The sequence below is a fragment of the Haemaphysalis longicornis genome, unplaced genomic scaffold (assembly GCF_048455015.1).
Source record: "Haemaphysalis longicornis isolate Haplotype H1 unplaced genomic scaffold, Haemaphysalis longicornis Haplotype H1 scaffold_12, whole genome shotgun sequence".
Lineage (NCBI taxonomy): Eukaryota > Metazoa > Arthropoda > Arachnida > Ixodida > Ixodidae > Haemaphysalis > Haemaphysalis longicornis.
The window spans coordinates 62,649,267-62,667,807 of NW_027526225.1; the positions used below are offsets into that span (position 1 = coordinate 62,649,267).

The following is an 18,541-nucleotide window of genomic DNA, read 5'->3' on the forward strand; positions in this document are numbered from 1 at the left end:
TTGATCTCTAAAAGGGGTGGGGTGGGGCGGGAGACAACACGAGACCAAAAAAAAAGGAATGGAGGACATGAGAAAACAATAAAAAGAAAAAAAAAAAAAACATAAGGATAGTAAGTCGACCTTGTGCAAGCATGGTCGACTTGCACAAGGCTGTAGTGTCCCAACAAAGCCACATTTGACCAAAAAAATGCAACATAGTAAGCAAAACATTCACGTCCAAGCTGTAATGGGGGTATTACCACCAACTGGCGAATCACGTCCACGCTTAGTTGCTCTCGCCCCCAGCAGCCTCTTTGTCTTTGCCCACGGCTGGTCCGCCCTTTGTTCCTGCACGTTCGTTAAAAAAAAAGTGATTTCTTTGTTTGCATGCAACTAGGGCATACGATGTCTTCATATATCAAACCGGATATACCGAATTATTGCATGTATCAAACAGTTCAAACATCCTTTTGGAAATCCTATTCAAAAGTACAGCACTCTTGTACACGTGCATTGAACTTTCATTCAACGTCCCATTCAATACATCAAACGCCGCGCCACAAGTGCCCCTGTAAGTGCGCTTCTCCTGATCAAGTTGTGAACGATGACTTCTAGCGCGCCGAGTCGCTTGGGTGGCCTTCAACACTCACTAAAATACCTGCTTTCTACTAGAATGTCTTGCTAGAATGTCTTGAACATTTACTAGAATGTCTTGAATACCTGCTCGACCTGGTCGATGGACCAGCACGGGGAAAGCCTCATAACAATGAGAACGCAGGATGTGACTGGAAGCGAAAAGGGAACGGGGAAACCGATGGGCGGAATTGTGACCCAGCGGTGGCTCTGCTGGCATGGAGACCGGTGTGGGTGGGGCATTTCTGTTTTGTTTGCAACGGCGCGTCTTCGTTGCCATGATCGAAAAAAAAAAATTAGATTTAGTGATGAAGGTGGACATCATTAGACGGGTGGAGCCCAATGAAAAGTAACCATCGGTTCCAGAGGCATTTCTGAAATTTAGGATCACTCGCAGCATGTTTGAGCACGACACTGTGCAGCAAAAGCTGGCGCAAGGCAAAGGCAGCACAGCCCAGCCATTTTGGAGCGCGTCATGTGAGTGTGTTCCTTCAGCTGGTTCAGCAAAGCGGCTTCGTTGCGGCTCCAGATGACAGGTGTTCGGACACAGAAGACGACGGCACTGAGTGATTCGAGAGTGAATTAGATAGCTGTTAGCGTTCCTACGTACCATTCCGGATGCAGTGAGAGCACGTAAGACTGCAAGAGTTGACGATAACATGCAGGATGTGGTGTATCGCAGCGATTCGGCAATTGCAGCGAGGATCACCATTACTGAAGGGACATTATTAGTGACCCTGACAACGTTCCCGACTGCCTGAGGCATCCGAGCTAGCGTCAGCATTCAGCCTAATTCAGGGCCGCGGTGGCGCGTGCAGAGCACGGTGCTGGGCTTTCTCATTTGAATGGTGTCAGTTAGGTGAACTTCATGACTCAAAAGATAAAGCGAAGCTCCCGGACTTTTTTCGTGCTAAATAAAGTGCAGTGGTCATCATCGCGTGGTGTGTATTTTTTGTGCTTTGAGGAACAGATGGGGGAGCTACTGATTGTCGCTATCTCGGAAAGCTCTCAGTGATGTGTGGACAGGGTTCGTACAATTTCAAAAGCAACAATTCAAGGGTTTTCAAGGACTTCCAAGGACCACACAACACATTTTCAAGCCCATCCAATGTTTTATCTGGGATTATTTATAACCTTTCCAACACAATGCAAAAGTTTTTTTATTGCACAATACCTAAGCACATTAGTGCACATTTATATACGTGCTAACGGGTTCGTAAATGCTCCCCCTAGGTTTATTTTTTTAAATACAGAGCATTTCAGTAACTCACGATGTCAACCGCATTGACGTCCGTAGTCCGCACCGCACCCCCCCCCCCCTACTATATATAAAAAAAAATACTATCCGCCGCCCGGTTTCGATCCCTCGACCCTGCGGGCGGAACGCAATGTACATGGTGCTCTACCCACTGCGCCACAAAGCCGACACGGAATGGAACGCTACGAACGCGCCTTATATCGTTGACCCATTCAAATTACTGCTGACGAGCGCTCTCTCGTCAGCAGTTGCCACAAGTGCAACAACATTAACGTAACGCAAACTACTTAACGTCGTGCGCCCCCGAAAATGCTCTGCATTTGATCGTGCCCCTCGCGAGGGGGATGTTTCACTGCGTCTTCTCTCGGTCGCGGGACCCGTGGCGCCATCTGGCGGAGGCGAGGCACAACTCGTAGCACTTTCTTTTTTATTTCACGGCTGGTATTTACAGGCTTTTCTGTTTTCTTTGTGTTTTTCTGAGGCTGTTTGAGTTCAAAACTTAGTTCACGTTGCCTGCATCTCCTGCTTTGTCAGCAAGAGCATCCGCTGGAATTAAGTCGAGCAAGTGTTGTTTGAAGACAGGATGAACTATGCGCACGTCCAGCATTTGCACGTAAAAGCAAACGTAGATGGAGCGTATGAGGCACAGTCTAGATGGAAGATGCAAGATAGAGAACAGAAGCTGGCTTCCACTGGATTGTATCGTGATATGGATTGGATTGACAAGTGCCTGCTCCCAATGTTGCCTTGTGATAATGAAAATCCACCAAACTTGTAATTTCGCGCAATACACTGAAACTTGATTGTTACAATGTTTCTTTACATTTGTTAACACCTAAAATCCATGACAAACACTTTCAATTCTTGTGAAAAGGCAGGGCCATTGATTCTCTCCGGAAAAATCAAGGGTATTCAAGGACCCTTTAAAACTTCCAGGACTTTCCAGGCCTTGAAATTGACACTTCTCAATTCAAGGGTTTTCAAGGTTTTCAAGGACCTGGGTGAACCTTGGTGGAGTTTTCAGATAAGCTTCAGATGGGCGTATTTTATATTTACAATTATCGATATGCCGAACTACTTTGCGATCCCCTTGGAGTTTGATATATCCAGGATCCGAGTGTAATGTACGCATGAAACTAGGTGTCTTCACTACAGGCATATTATTACTAATAGATTTTTTAACAATAGTAACAACAATAATTTTAACAACAATAACGCTCGGTAGATTGCAGCAGTTGTGTTGCAATTTTCACAGTCTGCCATCTATGGCTGCCACTATTGCAGCAGTTGTGTTGCAATTTTCACAGTCTGCAATCTATGGCTGCCACTAAGAAAGACGCCTCGCGTCACCAAATGTGGCAACACATCCGACGGTTTGGCAACTTTCGTTTGTGAGGCATTTAATAAAAAGTTATCGAAGGCGATTATCAATTAAGAGTTTCACAGGCGAGCATAACGGGAAAGCTTTCACTGTAAAGTTGACACCACTGCAAAGTACGCTGCCTGGTCACGTCAATAGGGAGAAGATTTGGCTTCATGGCCCAACAAATGACAGTTTATTGCCATCACAGCTGCGGCTGCCACTGCTATGCAGGACATTTAGATCATCAGCTGTTCACCTGCGAGGATGTGTGCCATTGTTTTTCTGCACAGTGCGCTGGAAATTGCTTTTGCAGCAAAGTATTTTTGATAATCGACAGACAACACGGTTCAATAGCTACTGCTGCTGTAATAACAGCAATAAAATTATACCAGGCATTAAAATAGCTGCAAGTTCTTGCACTGCGAAGAGTGGATAGTTAAGTTAGCTCTGCATTTTGCCAGAAAGCCATTATTTCAGTCATGGACAAGTGCTCAACTGGCCGCATGGCCCAAGCCATTAGCAGTTACAACAGGACACGGGATTAAAACTTTTAACTTTTTTTTGTTTCCTGATTGGCTACAACTACAAGCACTCCTGCAGCGTGGAACAGTCTGCCTTGGTGCATGCAACGCAGTAATGAAATCGGGACGTAATTGATAACGCCCAATGCTCTCCCGCTGGTAGACGACAATATGCCTAGAAACCCAATTACCCAATCTCGAGCAATTACACAAAACACCGCAATGCAATGGTCATCAATTTCTCGTTAAGTACCTGCAGAGGAAGTTGGCAACGCCAGACTGAAAGTGGTACGCGCATTAGTGAAACACAGGTAAAAAAGACTGCAGATGAGATACCACCGCAACTTTTGGGTTGCACTTCTAAGACACTTGAAAAGAACTGTTCACTCGCCGCGGTGGCTCAGTGGCTAAGGCGTTGCGCTGCTGAGCACGAGGTCGCGGGTTCGATTCCCGGCCATGGCGGCCGCTTTTCTGATGGAGACGAAAAGCAAAAACGCCCGTGTGAACGAGATTTCGGTGCACGATAAAGATCCCCAGGTGGTCAAAATTAATCCGGAGCCCTCCACTACGGCGCACCTCATCGCCTGCGTTGCGTCGGCGCGTTAAACCCCACAATCAATCGAAAAGAACTGCTCATGAGGGAAAAAAAATTGACTGTATCTACCAGCTCTGCGACATCCACCTTAATGCAGCCTTATGGCTACAAAGGAAAGCTGTACAGCTCTCTCGGAGCCTTCGCAGTTGAAGAAAAATGTTTCCTGGTCCAGGATTTTCCTTCGCAGATACCTACTCCACCTTGGGGATTTCCCCTAAATCTGGTCTATTAATTAACATCTGCTAGCTCTGCAGCAAATCGCATTGTACGTGCATTTCATATCTAACCAGGCAGCAACTTCCTTCCAGTACAGCTGGGAACAATGAAAGAAAACAACAAAATTGGTCAAAGGATTTTTTTTTTTTTTTGCTAGAAAACCATTGCAGTGTTCTAATCGCACTACCAAGCCAGGAGATGACAGGCCTGGTTGCGGTATGGTACAATCCGCAGACGAGCGCTTCGAAGTTAGGATCTCTAATAAACACCAAGCCAGTTTGGCCACTGAAGCCACAATTTGGCACAGCATCTTACGTTGAAATCTCCTATGACGACGACGGGCCCATGGGAGAGGTCAGTGTGTATGTGGTCTATGAACTAAAGGGTGACACCTGTCACTCTACTGAGTGGTTCGGAGAAATCCTAGAGCCTCACATGAACACCTTGACCTTGCTTTGAGACTGATCTTGAAGAACTCTGGCACGTGTCATTGTTGTGCGCACATGGTCGCAGTGGAAGGCTCAATTTGTATGGTTGGGAACAACTGTACTTAGTACGTATACGGCGCCCTTTAAATGTGGAAATTGCAGTAGATGGTGCTACATCCTTCACTTCAAAAGCAACATGCACCGGACCCACATGCTGACATTAGGCCCATCATGCTATTGACAACAAAAAAGCTTTTGCTGTTAAAAGATGCACAAGAGACTCGAGAGAAGGGAAGTGCGACGTACCTAGGAGCCTGATCTTAGTTACTTGACCGGCGATGTCGAAGAAAACATAGAACTCCTCCTCGCCATCAATGTGCATCATGCTCTCGAAGGGTCCACCGTTGCGAGAGTACTCAACCTTTCCTGAAAGCACGACGACAAGGAACATTGCAAAGACATACCCACTCTACACACACATTTCAAGAATTACCAATCTGTCAGTGCTCTTACATTGCAACAGAAACTGCCTGCTCGCATGTAAACCCCAAGTGAAGCATTCTAATGTGAAGCCATTGTGAAGCATTCCTGCCAGGGCGACATTTTGGCCTAGGTAACCCTGGCCATGTTTCCCTGCTTTGTCAATGAGAGTGACGGACTGCTGATACATCATCACTTATGGTATCGCACAAATTTTCCAATTCCTCACAGTGAACTCACTGTGTGGCTATGGTTCACTCATTCGCCCTCAGATATTAGTCAAAAAGTATCTCATGTAATAACTACAGAAATAAGAAAAGCCAATGCTTGTAGCATTTGGTACAAAGCCACCCTTGCTCTGTGTGGTCTCCAGGCAGAAGTCACTCCCCAATGCACGGACGCCTTGTGTGTCAAACCACAAAAAATTCAAAACAAATGCACGCACATACACGGGGAGAATAGAAAAACAGCTAGAGAGAATAATGCTGGTGCTACTGAGTTTTGTACTACTAATATAACACTCTATGGCTCAAAAGTCGGGCCACCGTGCTGGGTTGCTGTAAGTCCACCTTTATTTGACTTGGCTTGGCTTGTAACATGGCTTCGTACCACCCGATTCCAAAATCGCAAAGGTTATATTTTTTTTCCCGGTTTGTCTTGCATAAATTTCTTAAGCAATCTCTCGACAAATAATTTTCAAGCACTACTTCTTTACAAAAAAAAAATAAATAAAAGTATTATTTTTTTTTTGCAGACAAAGGCAACTTTTGAGCTTGTTGGCGTGCCATGGTAAGGGCAACTGGAACGTTCCCACCTGATATGCGATGGCACACTTGCCAAAGCATGCTTTGCCTAGACACTCGCAGATTTCCCTCTAGTGTATACCGCATTTACTCGATTCTAACCACCCGCTTTTTCCCACGATCTCAATGTCCAATGCGAGGGGGGTGCTTAGATTGAAAACGTAAATTACCCCCCTCCGCGACACCTTTTTCATGCCCGTATCTCGACGAGACGGGCGCAAGGAATTATGTTTTATTTTGCAAACATTCAAAAGAAAGATAGGTACAGGCAGTGAATCCACCACCGCTTACGTCTGATACTCGGTCACCCTCACTACCATTCAAGTCCGTTGTGCCGCTTGAGTCGCCGCTTTCAGCATCCCCCAGCAGGTAGTCTTCTCTTCCGTTGAAGTGGTTTGTAATTGTAAACTTCATAAATGACTTGGCCCCAAAGGTCAACCTGGGCCCGCTTCCACTCGTCTCAAATCAACCTCGCGATGGTTGCTCAGAAAAGGGGGTGCTTACATTCTCTTGGAAACTTTTTTCCAATTTTTTCCTCTGAAAGTAGGGGAGGGTGCTTATAATCGAGTAAATACGGTACGTTATTACAAAACCCCGCATGACTTCACCCGTTGCCTTGAAACGGCTGCCTTGAGGGCTCCCCGGAGACGCACCGTCCTTGCGGGTGACGAAGACGAGCTTGTCGTCGAGGCCGCAGGGGATGCCGATCTGGAAGACCCAGTACTCGGGCCGGTCCAGCAGGTCCTCCAGCTGGCTGGGCAGCTCGGCCGTCTTGCCCTCCAGCGAGGCCGGGTCGCAGGTCGTCAGGCCGAAGGACAGCGAGCCCGACAGGGACGGCTGCACGCCCGCCACCTGCACCAGCAGCCGCTCGTCGGCCACCAGCGGCCGCGACAGGAAGGCGTACGCCCGCCGCTTGGACGGGTCGCACCGCTCCGCCACCTGGCTGCAAAGGGGGCAAACACAAAGACAAAACGTGCCGAAGTGAAGCTTTTTCCAACCAAATACTAAGCTTGCGGTGGAGTAATAAGCAATTTACAGGCATGACCTCTAATTAGGTCATCGGGTGATTGAAATTTTAAATTTCAGCAGAAAAAAACCTTTTTGCATATTTTTCAAAATTTTGGAAAGCACTCAGCCCACATACAAAGTATACAGTTGGCAGTGCAAGTATTTTTAGATTTACAGCCATGGCGTCAAACTAGGACTTTGGTCCTTGGGGTCACTTTTGACTTCAGTTTGGTCTTCCCTGCAATGCCTTCCTTTTTCTAGCATTCAGCTTTAGCAAAAAACGAACAATGGTGATAGCTATTGAAAGAGGCCTCCTTGAAGAACCATTTCCCACGAAAAACTACCTCTTTTGGTTTTGTTCTCAAATTGCTAGAAGAATTTTGGGTATTGTCCTAAATATAGACCGTTTACAGCAAGCAGTTATCAGAATACGTTTGCAGCTTATCAGAATACATACCGTCAGTACACTAATACTGAAACACATTCGGTTTAGGTCACCACACAAGATGAACATTGCCCCCCCCCATAAAATATACAATATCAATAAAGCTAAAAGGGGCAAAATAGCTTCTGCATACATGTGAAACTTTTCTATGGCATTAAGCAAATCCTTCTAAAGAAACATTTTCCTTCAGGCTAATTACTGAAGCATGTTTGAGAAATTGTAAACTTCAGCTTTCTTATTAACAGATTTATTTAGTTCTTATTTACAGATTTTGAATGATTAGAACAAAGCATTTGCTTCGTATTCACTGTCACACCATAAATCAGTATTTACACACCTCTACTATACTTCAAAAAGCAAAAAATAATGAAATGAAATCTTAAATATATTGTGTGGCACTAACTCACCACATGGAGGGGACCAGGAAAGAACAACGGCTACGAAGCTTTAATCTTTTGTTTTCTACCTCATTCTCCTCTCACCATTCTGCTGTCCAATAACCTAATAACACGTGCACACGTGCATGCGAATATAGGCATGTAATGTGATGAAATGATAACCATTCATTGGCCATTGGCCACCATGAGAAGTCAACGGAGGGACGAAGAAATTAAGCAGCAAAGAAGGGCTTTGGACAGCTTATGATAGGATCTGTTGAAATTCAGTGGGACAAGGCGGGCCTAAAGTGCACATAAACATATTGCTGCTGCTGCCAATGATATACACACAGTGTTTCATACCATTTGACATTCCTTATGTGTCCGTGCTTGCTTCTCTTCTATTGTAACGGAGGATAGTAATATAGTGAGCGATAGCTATGTGATCATCAACTGTTGTGACCATTGTAGAGTTAGATACTCTGAAATTGAACCCCAAAAAAGAACAGTTCCCCTAAATGATACGTTAAGATGATTTTGTACCTGGTTTCCAAAAAAATAAATGTTACATTTCTTGGGCAACAAAGCAGATAATCATTCAGAGTGGCAGGAAACCTGTCATCCTACTTTTGCATTTCGGTTTGTCAACTTGGGTAACATGGAAATAACTTTCAATGAGATAACTAGAAGAAGAAGAAGAAGAAAAAAAAAAGAAAAAAGAAACGAGTTGAAAGAAAAAGTTGAGCGCGTGTGTCTTCATAAACCATTCCAGCCTTACCTGTCTTGTGGATCCAGCCTCGCATTGGGACCCATTATACTGTGGAACGCCAGCGGTGTCCAAGGTGTGTTATCATCCTCCTGCAAAATTATCGCAAGCATTACTGGCATGCCGGAGGTGACGGACCAAAACGCAAGTGATAAACTCCGACTTGGGAGATTGCGGGGCAACTGTACACGTTCACTAGACGATAAAAAAAATCAGCCTTTTCATATTTTACCTCTACCAATTTCAATCCATACAGTCACCCAAACGCCTAAGCTAAACCGATCGGGGAGTTTTGTTTGCCCAAGAGATTGCAGCTACACACATTTTTCAAACAGCTAACCCTGATTACGGAGTGACACTGCTCTTAAAACAATTGCTTTTAATTGTTAAGCAAACTCTGCGAAACTTGCCAGTCTTGCTGCTTTTAAATATGCCATTATTTTTTTGGTCATTCAATCAGTTCTCCAAAGTAATTAGAGATAACTAGCCCCTTTTCGAGGAACAATAGACAAAACAATGTTGGTCATAAAACTGTAATCTGTATTTTTTAATACTACCAACCCTGGTGAATGCAGTAAGAGAATCGGTTTTCTGGTGCATTGCTTGGAACTAATTTTACAACTCATTAAACTTTCGTGGCACCAGTGGCAAGGAACCATTTCGAATGCCCATTTCAAACATTGAAGTTCAATGAGCTGTAAAATTAGTCCCAAGCGATGCACCAAAAAACCGATTCTCTTACTGCACTCACCAGGGTTCTTAGTATTAAGAAATGTAAAGATTATATTTTTATCACTATCACTGTCTTGTCTACTGTTTCTCCAAAAATGACTAATCTCTACTTACCTTGACTGACAGCAACGGCATATTTAAAATCAGCAGGAGAAAAAGTAGCAAGACTGGCCAGTTTCACTGAGTTTACTTAACAATTTAAATAAATCGCTTCAAGAGCAGTGTCCACCACTCAGCAGAGAAGCCAGTTAGGTTGTGTTAGTCTGCCTTAAATTATCTGCATCTGAATACCAAAGAAGGCTGTTAAGCTCTCCCCACTGTTGGTCCATTTAGTCTTGTAGTATTGCTACTTCTCCACAGCTATCCTCACATCCTGACCAGGCTGTCTGCTTTAATGAAGTTGAAGCACAAGACCTGGCGTGTAAATGATCTGGACAGATATGCCTTTACCTTCAAGCGTACCAGCCAGCTAAACTAGTGCAGAAAGGATGGGAAGTACCTTGAGCGAAGCCTTGTTTCCGTCGCCATTTTCCGGGAACCCTACAAAACGCACCAATTCGACAGAAGTTTAAGGCGAGGCAGATTTGCGTATGTATGCATTTGAAGGTCACTTGTGGGGTGCTTGTACGTTTTGCGCTCTCGTGGCAGCCAATACGGAATACGACAGCCACCCAATGTTAACCACAGTAGTATACTTAACACATCCTGGTGAGAAATTGCTTTAGGAGAACCAGTTTAATGTCGATAAATATACAGCATCCACAGTGCAAAACTTTGGCCAAGCAAATATAATGCAACAAAGCACCCGACCCAGTTTTCGAAATTCCAGGCCAACGACCAATTTTTTGCACACCTACTCTGAGGTCCCACAATAAGCCATGATGCCATACACCCCCCCCCCCCCCCCCCCCCGCCCACCCCAGGTGAAAATATTTTTTTTTGTGTTGCCGGAATATTGAACCAGAAATTTCTTCTAGCTAGACTATTTCTAGCTAGAAATAGGCAGAATTTCTACCTAGAAATTCAGTTTCTAGCTCATTTCTAGCTGGACAGATATTTTCTAGCTGGCAGCTATTACTTCCAGCTAGCATTTGTCAGCCCAGCTGGAAGAGAAAAAAAAGCCTGCAAGCTGGAAATAATCATCTGCAGCTAGACTAAGCATTTTTCTAGTCAGAAGCTGTTGATTCCAGCTAGAATCTGTAAATCTAGTCAGAAATGAAGCTGGAAATTACAATTTTTTGCGAGAAATGCTCTTTCCAGTTTCACCCCCCCACAGTAAGAACTTTTAGGACACATTCTCTTATTCGGACAATCCTTCAGTCCCATGCATTACCGCAGAATCAGTCAGCTACTGCAATGGCTCTAGAGGCAGGGGGGGAGGGGCATGCAGTTCAACTATACCTATCCTCATGTTTAATCACAACACGAAAGGCATACGTGGAAACAAAGTACAGTCAAACATCTTTACAAGAGACACTCAAGGGATCCGAGAAACATGTCTCTTGTATGCAAAGGTGCTCACATGGCGAGCATAGGGGAACCGACCAAGCTGTTTTCGCTCAAACGTCTCTCATAACTAAGTGTCTCTTGTAACGAGGTTTTAGTGCATTGAGAAATAAGGCGGCAAGGAGGACGATTAGATGAGGAGGGTGGTATACCGCAAAGACATACAAATGCACCAGAGCATAGGCTGCAGCAATGCATTTCAACCAACTAGCTCACGTCTCCATTATACTTCTGCTAGCGATCCGCAAGTTGTGTGCACAATGCACAACCAAGGGTTTCAGCTAGGCAGGCGCACGTACATTTCTGCAGCCTTTAACAAAGTTGAGCACGACACAAAACAATTGCCGAAACTATTATCCATGGAAGGAAACACGTTTAAAAGGCAATGGGCTCCTTAAATTCAACGAACTCACCATCCGCGAACATGTCCTGAAGGCCGACGGGCAACGACCGCTCATCTGCAAAAAGGGAGAAAGAGAAGTGATAAGAAAGATTACATTTGTCGTCACAAAGTTTCATTGCGGACCGCCACATTCTAAAAAATTAACAAACCAGAGTCGAAATTGGTTAATCGATTAACTGGTTGTAGCAAGAGCTCCAATAAATGAATCACAATCCGGTCAACTTGTGATAACCACATAATTAGAGACACGGCCATTTCAAAGGCCTTCCGAAGGCCATCAAACCAATTGTCCATCAAGTGCCTCATTGTAAATACATAGGTCGCACTTGTAAGTGAGCGTTCAATTGTGAGATGAAAGTTGCCGTGTCGTGGAGGCATGCCGTATTTACTCGAATCTAGGCCGACCCCCAAAATTCAGAGAAAATAAAAAAAAAGCTTACCTCGAATGTAAGGCGAATGAAAAAGGCACTGGATTGAGACTAGAACATGCACTTTATTTTTCATGGTGCTTGACGCAGCATGTTCAATGCTGCTTACTCGCGGGCGGAATTGGAACCGTTTCATAAAACGAGTGACCTGGCCTAGCGCCACTAAATAAGCTACCCTTAACCCAACCCCTGCTGGCCTTGAACTGAGCCCGCATGACACCTCGAATTTTTGCGCCCTCCCTCGCTTTCACCTGTATTATCTCTGTCATCACAGGCATTCCACCCTCTCTTTGCTGCTGGGTAAAGTCAACAACTTCCTTCTCCACCTCGTGGTGTAGATCTTTCTTGCGTGCTGCGAAGGCCATTCGCTTGGCGATGGAGTTGAAAAGTTCGTTCCGCTGCTTCCGCTACCGGCGCACGTTCTTCTCATAGACTCCAAAGTCGTGCTGTGCTTGGAGGTTTGAAGTTCTCTCGGCCTCCAAGACTATACCCTCCACTTGAGAGCATGCACCGCTTGGTGGGTGCCATTGCGCAGCGAACACGGGCGCTTCTCGAGGTCACGCGACGATGTACGCAAGCAATCACGGAACGCTCAGAGCTGGGTTCACAACATATGGTTCACAGCGTTCAAACAGGCAAAACGGAGCCTGATAACCACAGGGTTCTGAAAACCTATGGAAAACCTGCCAGCTGCAAGCCTGCGGCCGCGAGATGGCGTTGAGTGTCTAGCGATGGCAGGAAAGCCGCATCCTCGAATCTAAGCCGACCCCCGACTTTCCTAAACGACTTAAAAAAAAAAAAGTATCAGCCTAGATTCGAGTAAATACGGTAAATCCCATTAACACAAGTGCCACATCATTACCAACGAATAACAGGGCACCGCCGATATTGGCAATCGTTTTCAGAGCCCACCATCGATGAAAGAAGAGAGAGAGTGCACCTACCGACCATTTCGACGGCCGTGGTGTAGCCGTAAATGTCGATGACGGCCCACAGGGTTTCGTTGGTGTTGACCCCCTTCATCAAGAGGCCCCTGTCCTTGCCGAAGGCCCCGAAGAACATGTCACCCGTATCGTTCACATAGTAGTGGAGCACGGCCCCTTCCCTGGCATACCTGCACGTCAGGCGGAGGAGGAACCGGTCTCGGACAAACCGTTCCAACAAAGTGTCACGCCACAAATGCCACACACACCAACTTTCGGTGCAACGAAAAATGACAATGTCGTTTTATTTATTGCAGAACTATTGGCTCAAAGGAGTCACGAAGACAAAATACCTTACCAATATTGCACTACACAACTTCAGCAGTAACACAATGGAAGGAACTCTAAAAAGAGAACTATCACTGTGTTAACCGCCCGTTATCACTCAAGTGATACAATCAACTGAAACTAGAGGCCCCACTACAACTGCCCAGTCATGTGTCTCGGCAGTGGCTTTGGTCACCGGCCGTCAATTTGACAAACAAGATTCTGTGAGGTCGAAGTTTAAGTTCAGTTCTAGACTCGAGTCTTCCTTAACAGCATGTTCTATACTTCAAATGGTTCTATGCTACACAATATAAGAAATACACATGATGAAAAGTGACTTCAGGGAATAAGTCACTCCACTAAGGCGAGAAGCATGTCACTCTGCTACTAAAAATGTCCACCTCACATTTAACTTCATTCAGTTTATTATGCCCCAAAAATTAGGTATACATGATTGGGTTGAGCTGTTGGAAGAACACAAGAGCAGTAAAGCACTTTTACAAAAGTATTGGCACCAACATAGGGGTATTGTGGTTAGAGATTTAGATGGCCGAAGCATGGTTGTATCGGTACTCTTTTTTATCATCAACAATGCCATTAGTAGTAAAGGAGACCAGTTGTGATTCCCACAGCAAGGAAAAAGTCGAGTCATAATTGGCATACGAACATCCCCAAAAGAACATGCTCATCAACAAACCAACGCTAAAGGTCCTCCATTTCAGTCCCGAATTGCAACTACAACTTTAACTGCACCGTGTGACAGCAACAAGTGGTAAGAAGGGTTGAAAGTCTTGGTTTATGTAGGCTTAATTTAATTCAATTTAATGCAAGGGGCAAAGAAAAATTCCCCAGTTACAAGCTGAGAGTACCGTGACGTTCACGCCAATAAGAAAGCTGCCGGAGGAAATCGCACGTTATGGCCTTCCGCTCTTCCCACGTATCATAAAATCAAATACAGTTGAACCCGTTTATAAGAGATACGTATGGGAGAGCAGTTTTTGTCTCTTATATGAGAGGTCTCATATAGGCAGAAAACCGTGTTTTCAATTACTGATCAACCCCAAGTTCAGTGTGGGCACCGTATGACTAAAGTAAGCTCAAAAGAACAGCACAGCTTGTTGCGAAAGGTTCGTTATAATTTGTTTTGCCCCCAGAATTTACGAAATAGTTCTGCATCTGTTTGCTTCATGATTGTACTTACACTGTTTTTTACAATGACTTCTACAAGATTTCTCCTCTTCCACTGTTGGCAGAAGATGAATAGTAGATGTTGAGTTCACAAGCCTGATGAATAGCCAGAGCGCACAGCTTCTTCTTCTGTGTGCTATGGCTATTTATCACGCTTGCAGGACTCAACATCTGCGGTGCTTCTTTATCGGGAGCTATGCGATTGGGAGAGCCCACTGCACACTCCAGGTACTCTTGGCTTGCAGAGAAGCCTGCATGCAGGGTTGCGCTTGTACGCATGGCAGCAAGCTTTAGTCACTTCTGTGTGTTGCATTTCCACTGGCAGGGCTACTTGTCGTTTCACAGCTGGCTGAACCACCGTGTGTTTGCTGAAGTTATTTATTATCGCGACTGCGGCCATATGTCAGCCCCCTGTGTTTCCACAATGGACGCAACTTCAGTTAGTGACTGGTGGCACTGCATCTGAAGTTAAAATGTCTGTTACAAGCGAGATTGTTGACCAAAATTCAAGGATAACTTGTCCCTTATAACCAACTGCCTTCTACAACCGATGTCTGCTATAAAAGAAGACAATTTTATGGGAACGATAGGGCGGCCATACATGTGGGTGAATAGTGTCTCTTACACCCGATTGTCTCTTACATCCATGCGTCGTAGAAGGGATAAAAGAAGCGGGTCATACTTGTGGTCTATCGTCTTAACCCAGTTGCCGGGTGTCTGGGTCATGTCGGGGATGGCGCTGGCCGGCAGGCTGCCTTCCAACGTATCGGGATCGTGCGAGGTGAAGCCCAGCCTGCAGGAATTGCAAGAACCACCGATGACTTTGCATAGTCAAGCATATAGCCAAGTCAAGCCAAGCCCCAAAAAGTTCTGGGATGCGAAACAATGGGCCAGCCTGTGGGTGTGCCAACAGTTGACAAGCATGGAATTATACTAAATAGGAAAGTATGCGATGTAGTCTACCATAGCAACTGCAATTGCTGGATCATTCGTTTGCACACAAAATCTGCAGCTGGTTACAAAAAAATGTTTTCCCAGGTACGGCTAGCAGCTTTCCATTAACTTCAGGGTTTTAAGAGCCTCAAGTTGATGGAATAAAAAGCTACTACAAGCAAAGTAACGTTGTCGACTGTTTTAAGATACTGGGAGACTCTCGCATGGGTGTCTCCAGAAAATTTTGAAACGTGAAGGGGAATGGGGGCGGCTAACTAAAGAATGGGAACAATCACTTCACCCCTTCACTATTCTGAACAGTGAAATTGAGGTTCTTTGAACCTTCACTGCCACACCTTGCAATACATTGTGCTCAGGCAGCAGCCTAAAATGGGGCAGTGTTTATTCAGAAGCACCCACCTAGAGAGTTTAGACCGATTGAACACTTTCAAAATTCTGAATAAAAACCACCAGAATTTGAGAAGAGGGAGGAATAAGAACGCACCCACCAGTCATGCCCCTCCTGCGGCTGGCATGAAGGAAATGAAAAGCAGAATGCTTTCAATACAGTCATTCAGAAATTTTTTTTGTTCACGTTTGGCTCATGCAGACCTACTTTCCTGCTGAGTGAGCAACTGCTGTGAACAACTATTGGCCGCTCTTCTCCATCTGGCCGTTCATTGCCTCCACTTCTGGAAGATCATCCAGCTGCTATGGTGCTACTGTCCTCCAGCAGTCCATCACCAACGCCCATGCAGGACACCGCAATCTATATGCAATAATTTTGAACACAGTGATGCTTTTACTCCTTGAACATATCTGAAAGGTGTCAGAGTTTGGGAAATCCACTCTAAGAAAACAAAAAATGAAGGAAGCTCACACGAACGTGCAAAACTTGAAGGTGGCAAAGCTGTACACAACCTTCTCGAATATCACGAAGGTTTAAGTGCACGATTGCACCCGATTTGCTTCTTTTTCGCTGCCACAATGACCTAGGCTCCATTGTTGCTATAACTGTGAGCTTCCTTCATTTTTTAGGAAGTGATAATCATTAGACATCACCTTGGAAGGGCGTACACTACGATGTGTTCTCATTCTGAGCAACTGTTGCTACTATTACGGCGAATGCTGGAGTCTTTCTCGTTCCAAGCAAGTGTTGCCATGATTATGGCGAACGCTGGAGTATTGCGAATCTCCCTAGGTGGGTATGCTTGGCTCGACAACCGTGCGCAGGAGACACTGGGCGGTCGTCGCGAGGCACGCACACACGAGCGCTAAGCATTTTCTTTGTTTTGTTAACTGCCTGGCGGTCGCTGCAAGGCCTCTACTCACGTGCGTGCGCTCAGCAATTTTTTGGTATTTTTAACTGCGGAGACAAAAAATTATGATTTGCTAAGCAGCTTCGCCGTTGAAAAAAGAAAAGAAAAGAAAAGTTCACGATGAGAGACTGTCAGCAAACAAAGGTCACATAAAGAGGGTAATGCTTACACAAGATGAAAAATAGACGAGATGAATTTGGTGCCAAAAGAAAGAAGACGTAGTGGGCCAATTGTGGAGTGCCCAAACATCAAGGCGCAAAAGAAATGGAGAAAAAGCAACAAATAGGGTAATGATCTGGTGTACAGAGTAAAGAGGAAACTAACAACACACCTTTTAGTTAATTTTCCGAAACTGAGTCATCTCTTCACTACCAGAGTTTAGGAAGAACTCAATGTGCAGTTGCCTCTGTAGTGGATAAACACTGAGCTAGTCATGAAACTGGAGTGGCTCGCAGTGCGCGAGAGAAAGCGAAAAGGCATGAGGCAGAGTTGTTCTGGCCTTCAGGAAGAACCGCTGCAGCCAGCATGCCTGAACTTGCACAATTCGCGCAACCCAGCACAACAGTTTCCGAATATGGGGTTCATTAATACAGTTGAACCCGGATGTAGCAAACGAATTCCTGTATTTAACGAATTCCTGTATTTAACAAAGATTTTCTATTCCCCATTGCCAGCGCCATTGAAACCCATGTTTTTGCGACTTCTATGCAACGAAGACGTCACAACGGTTAACCTTGATGTAGCGAATTCGCTGCGCTGATGAACCACTGTTTTCTGCACTTTTTCTGGAAAACCGATCGGAGAAATGCACTAATTTAGCGAATGTCGCTCGCACCGCAAACTACCGTGTGTTTTCACGTGCGAGTGCAGTGTCGGTTAGGTACTAGGCCTGCTTGCCGGCATGTAGTCGCGCGCTTCCACTGCTATCTGTGTTGTCGGTTCGTCAGTGATGATTCCCACTGCCGGAAAATGAAAACTTTTGTCTTTCCAAGATAAGCTTGCAATTTTAAATGCCGTCTCCGCTGGCGAGAAAGAAGAGTGTCACCACCTGGTACAGTGTCCAAGCTAGCACCCTGTCACCAATTCTGATTGGATAAAAGAGCATCCTTTCAGCATAAGTGTGTCATTGAAAGGAGTTAGGACACCAAAAACTGGCGAAGGGCAAAAGTGACACTTAAAGGGGTCCTGAAATACCTTCCGCCGATGCATGGATATGTACATGTACCCAAATAAAGCAATGTATTTGCAATCTCCTCCCGCAAGAATTTTGTTAAAGCGATGAGTATTAGCTGAGAAATCGTAAATCAAAAACCGCGCATTATCGTCGCTCCGCGTTTCCTCCTCCTTGCGACTTACTCTCCGCTGTTGACGGCGCGCGAGCCTTGCCTCCCATGATGCTGCGCTCCGCAGCGGTGACGTACTTCCGCTATTGCGCTGCTCAGTCTGTCGTCTGCTACGGGCAAGCTTTGTTGACACCATGAATCCCGCACTGCGCTCAAGGCTGGAAAAGCGAACGAAAAATCTGGCCGCATGTATGCGGCGGCCTGGCCTTGCCCTTTTGCGGTGTGCGTTGCTGGCGGCACATGACTTTTTATCGGCGGCGAACTCGCAGCCGCACGGGGAGGGTCGTGCGCTCGTTCCCTTGATGCACCGCACACTGTTTATCCAAAAAGCGCCGTATCAGATGTGGCCGCGCTGGTGCCGGGTCTTATTTTGCGGCGGTGGTAATTCCTGCCGGCGGCATGTGAAAAAGTCATTAAACCAATACAGAACCCGTGCACAAAACGCTTCAATCATGTGACCAGTTCAGCTTGGGGCGACGCGTGGTGGAGAGCGGCAACGTTGGCAAAACATGCTCCGCCGCTGCTCTGAGCTTTCTAGCGCTGGAGCGAGCGCCATTTCTTTGACAA

General features: G+C 45.5%; 1 protein-coding gene across 1 annotated transcript in view; it reads right to left on the minus strand.

Annotated features, from left to right (window-relative positions):
- Positions 1–18,541, minus strand: part of LOC144162739 (neuralized-like protein 4) — an 88,191-nt gene that overhangs the window by 741 nt on the left and 68,909 nt on the right. The window contains exons 10-17 of the mRNA XM_077693377.1: positions 15,062–15,172; positions 12,886–13,055; positions 11,524–11,568; positions 10,104–10,144; positions 8,885–8,964; positions 6,930–7,219; positions 5,300–5,419; positions 240–327 (exon numbers count right to left, since the gene is read on the minus strand). Coding sequence (XP_077549503.1) covers positions 266–327; positions 5,300–5,419; positions 6,930–7,219; positions 8,885–8,964; positions 10,104–10,144; positions 11,524–11,568; positions 12,886–13,055; positions 15,062–15,172 — 919 coding nt within the window. The 3' untranslated portion in view covers positions 240–265. The remainder of the gene's footprint in view (positions 1–239; positions 328–5,299; positions 5,420–6,929; positions 7,220–8,884; positions 8,965–10,103; positions 10,145–11,523; positions 11,569–12,885; positions 13,056–15,061; positions 15,173–18,541) is intronic.